Source organism: Cyprinodon variegatus, unplaced genomic scaffold (assembly GCF_000732505.1).
Source record: "Cyprinodon variegatus isolate N-32 unplaced genomic scaffold, C_variegatus-1.0 Scaffold277, whole genome shotgun sequence".
NCBI classification, from domain to species: domain Eukaryota; kingdom Metazoa; phylum Chordata; class Actinopteri; order Cyprinodontiformes; family Cyprinodontidae; genus Cyprinodon; species Cyprinodon variegatus.
The window spans coordinates 916,818-921,393 of NW_015150730.1; the positions used below are offsets into that span (position 1 = coordinate 916,818).

At 36.8% G+C, this 4,576-nt stretch overlaps 1 protein-coding gene across 2 annotated transcripts in view; it reads right to left on the reverse strand.

The window, feature by feature from the left end:
• Window positions 1–1,743: 1,743 nt before the first annotated feature.
• LOC107090011 (interferon regulatory factor 4-like) overlaps window positions 1,744–4,576 on the reverse strand; it is an 8,600-nt gene continuing 5,767 nt past the window's right edge. The window contains exon 9 of one of the 2 annotated variants that reach the window (XM_015383144.1): window positions 1,744–3,424. In XM_015383144.1, coding sequence (XP_015238630.1) covers window positions 3,275–3,424 — 150 coding nt within the window. In that variant the 3' untranslated portion in view covers window positions 1,744–3,274. The remainder of the gene's footprint in view (window positions 3,425–4,576) is intronic. The other variant, XM_015383143.1, reaches the window with a different exon arrangement.

Here is a 4,576-nt window from a genome sequence, read left to right on the forward strand (position 1 = left end):
GTAATCGCACGGGGGTCATGGCTGAAGAGAATGAACTAAATGACTCATTTTGATTTTTTGTTATGTATTGATAGTAATTTTGAAATCATCATACAGTTAAATGACCAGTTAAAGTGAAAATAACAAAAATAAACCTACCACCTTTAAAATGTCATTTTTGTAAGCTGGTAGGTGCAATATCAAATTTACTGCAGATGAATTTTGCTATAGTACAATCTATTTATTTTCAAAAAGCATATACAACACTGGAAGTTTCATTTCTTTAAACCCTTTTCATAACAAGGTAAAACAAGCATACCTTAAGTAAACTTTCAGCTCCAGAGGTTCAAACAAAGGGCACAAACAATGTCACTTCAAGCAAAGGCTTGCGCAGATGGGAAAACTAAAAGCTAAAGTATAAATGACTTTCTGTAAAGGGGGAGCCACCATAAAAGATGCTTGAATGTATATCCTTTCCTTTTTTTGTCTTTCTTATCAAATATCACTCTTATTCATGCTCTCAGTGTGTGGAAATAATAACAGCACAAAGATAAAAACATATTTTGAGTAGTGTCAGAACTGGTCTTTCAAAGCACATTTGAATGATGAATTAAACAAAAATTCTTTGAGAATTTAGATAATTATGATTTACTCTAAATTGCTCTTTACTGTAAGTATAAAATGTGATGTGAGATAGAAATGTGTCTGTTTTTGAGTCACCAACGCCGTAGGTGGGGGAGTCACATGTTTTATCCTAACTCCATAAATGTCAATTCCTGATAACAGTAATACCACAACTGTGTGTCCACCTACGCAGAGGCATCTGGTCCTTTACTATACATATGCATACTGGCGCAGGGTTACATACACACGTTTTGTATTGAAAGCGGTAATAGTAATAACAGAGACTCTTCTCGCTGAATCATTTTGATTTCCTGTAATACAAAAGCTAATGTTTACTCATCAGACAACCAGAGGGCTTGCTGACAAGACATTTGAGGAAAAAGGATTTACGGTTGATGAAAAAGAAAGCATTCCAGACTGTGATTTTGGTCAAAGTTTGTGAAAGGGATGTGGTTTAAGTGTGAGGGAAGTAAACGCAGAGATCGAAACTTAGGACCACAGAAGTAAAACATTACAATGCTTCAATGTCATCTACCTTGTGCTTTGACATTTAAGACATAAGCAGAAAGAGGAATTCTCCAATCTTAATTTTTGTATCCTTTGTTTGAGGCACAGGACTAGTGTGCAGCCTAGATTGGGCAAAGTCAGGCTGTGAGCATTAGAGGTGCACAAATAGACGATAAGACCTGAGGTCTCATCTCAATCAAGACTGATGGGAATGAATCATTTTTTATACAGTGATCTCTTATTACATTTATAGTAATAAATTGTTATGTGCCTGAATGAATTGCTGCTTTAATTTGGCCCCAAGCTTTTTGCCAAAGGGAAATCTAAAAGTAGCGAAGTATAGCTAAATTATCCAGAAAAAAAATACAGCAGGTGATGCTTTGAGCTCTTATGTGAAGCAACTACAACATAACTTTGAAATATTTAACTTGGCTCTTGGTCAATTTTCTCTTTTGCATATGTGTTACCTATTAATAACCCATCCTTCTTCCATTTTTACCCATTTTCCTAAAGCACCACATGTGCAACAGTGTGTAACTCAGTTTTTTTCATTAACAGGTACAAATAAAATACTCAGATATCCAATGTACTTAAATTGGGTTATCATGATTATCAATGAATGAACCCATTATGTAGTTTTTGGACAGTGTGTCTCAATATATCTGATGTAAAACATCCAGATCCTTCCCATTTTGCCATGAATGCTGCTCTTTGACAGAAAACCAAATGAGATGTTTAATCATTACTTTTTGACTTAAACTCAAGAACACTGGAGTTATGAAGTAGCAATATGAAGCAAAGTAAACCAGCAAGTCCACCTAGGAATAAATAAGGTTGTTGAACTGGAGAAAAAAAAATTCTAAAATTCCTCCACAGCTATTCAAAATACTAAATGAAAGTTTTGCATCACTTTATGACGGTTGTTGCTAACAAGGTGGCACAACGGGTGTTGCTTTAGGTAGTAATGTTTTGCATACAATCAGGTTAGTTTTCGTTGCAGATTTCCTCAAATTTAAAACAAATGCTTGATATTTAATTTGTTTGATGAAAATAATTTAAGTGGAACTTCAAAATTTAATCGAAGACCCCATCTCCAAAGCACCTCATGCATGGGAACGACAGCTCCTTGTGTATAATCTGCAAACCGACCATCAAGGTAGTTTTCCTTCCCACTTGAGAGGCCGCTAGTTTCAGGTCAAGAGGAACAGGTATCATTTCCCTGTAAGTTACGGGATGAGTGACATTTTCCATTTAACGTAGCCCACATTCACTGAGGCAGTGCTTGAACCACAGATTGTTCTCTGATAATTTACTGTGCAACATTTGTCCCCTCCTGTTTTGTGGGCAAATACCACAAAGAAAGGCGTAGCTACAAACCCTTACATGTTGCATGTCTACAGGCTTGAATAAAAATGGGCTATAAAGTTGGAATAGTTTCAAAAATATTTATTACTCGGTTTGAAGAAATTTTAAACTATACAATATTTCACAAGCAACAGAACCGTCAAACAAAGGGCCGGAATAAACAAGATTTTTCTATCATACATCGAGACAAAATTTGGGGTCTTCAAAAATCTGCCTTAGAACAAATCAATATTATACATTTTTCTTTTCTGTAAGCATGCCTTATGTCTACTTTCTTTATCTTGTATGTCGAGTGTTGTTGATTATAAAGTAAATGAGCTGCATAAAGAACGTAGAATCAGAAATTGTCCCCAAATCCTGTTCACCAAAATATAGATTTACTGTTACCTGTGAATGAGAAGTATTCATTCAGACTGGCTTATCTCACAGACATATCAGTGTTTGTCTTAGGGGCCATTCTTCCTGTGCACCTGTGCTAGTACTTCCTGTCTCAGTTTGCCCTCCACTCCGCTCATCTCCCCCACCCTCAAACCGCATCCTTCACACTGTCACAATAATATTTGCTGAAGAAGAAGAAAGAGAAAAGAAAAAAAACAACAACATATGAACTTACTCCCCAGTCTTTGAAACAAACGTGTAAAATCTTACAGGGTCTTCCCCATCTCATCCCCTCAGCCTCAAAATCATTTACAGTAAACATGGCTGCTGCAGTCTTTAGGCGTGATACAAATTCACAGCTTTACATTCACATTTATACCCATCCCGCTTATGTGCTTGTGTAGCTTTTTTTGCATGCTTTTCACTCCTGAATATGCTCCATGGGTCTCTGAGAAGGATAGTCAATAGTTGGAGAAGGGTTTTGTTCCTGAATGTGATCGTAGGCTCGCAGGTAGTGGCCAGCATTCTGTTGGTAATAGTAGATTAGCTTCTTGGCAAACATTGGCTCCACCTGTGGTGAAACAAAGCACAAAAGTTATGCTAGCCTCAGAGGTAAAGAGATATGAAACATGAACAATGAAAAAACAAAGTCAAATTCGTAGTTCGTGCACACTGCTCCCCAGGTGCCGGACAATGACAGCCCACTGCTCCCCAGGTGCCGGACAATGGCAGCCCACTGCTCCCCAAGGAGATGGGTCAAATGTAGAGGTGAATTTCTTCAATGTGAGATTAATTAAGTAAAATTGTTTTTTTATTTTGTGGAGTGGCAGCATAGTGGTTAGAACATTGCAATTGGAATGCAGGGGTTCTGAGTTCAAGCCCCACTCCCACAGACTGCCCCTAAGGGTCCCTGAGCAAAAGAACCTTAACTCTACACTGCTCCCCAGGTGCCGCTCAATGGCAGCAACGAAATATACTCTCTGCATTTACCCATCCCCAAGGGGATGGGTAAATGCAGAGAGTATATTTCATTGCTCTGTACTTGTGACAGCATAATGACAATAAAAAAGCTGAAAAAAAAACCCAAAATAAATAAATAACTTAGCCTGTAAGGATAACTGAGAGTAAAAAATTTAATAAACTGAAATTACTTTGAAACAGCAATCTTTATTTCTTTGTTTTAATGCTTTTTTCCCCTACATTTCGTACAAAAAAGGTTTGAGTTGTTAGGCTTTAGTAGAAAACAATAAAGGTCATATTAGTCATGGTTTGACTCATCTAAGGCACCTATTATCTAATTATATTGGATTTATCAGATCTTAACATCTCACTCATACATTTTCATGAAGCCCATTTACAAAGCATGATAAAGGAGTCTCACTTCAGCATTTTGCAAGGACAGTACTGTAAACCGTCTAAAAATAGCCACACGTGCATATAAATAATTTTATCAATTCATGGTCTGATTGTAATCAACACATCCATTTTCTGAGGATTGCAAAAGAATTGCATTAAAATTCTCAAATTAGCAGTGGCCATTTGCTGAATACTCCGTAGGATGCTAACATATCCCAATTAGTTTCACTGGGACATCCATTTACATACAAATAAACTATAAACCCTACTTTATACATAATAGAATCAAAATCACAATCAAGTTTATTGCCAAGTAGGTTTGCACTTACAAGGAAACTGACTTGGTGTTAAGAGCAGAACAAACTGA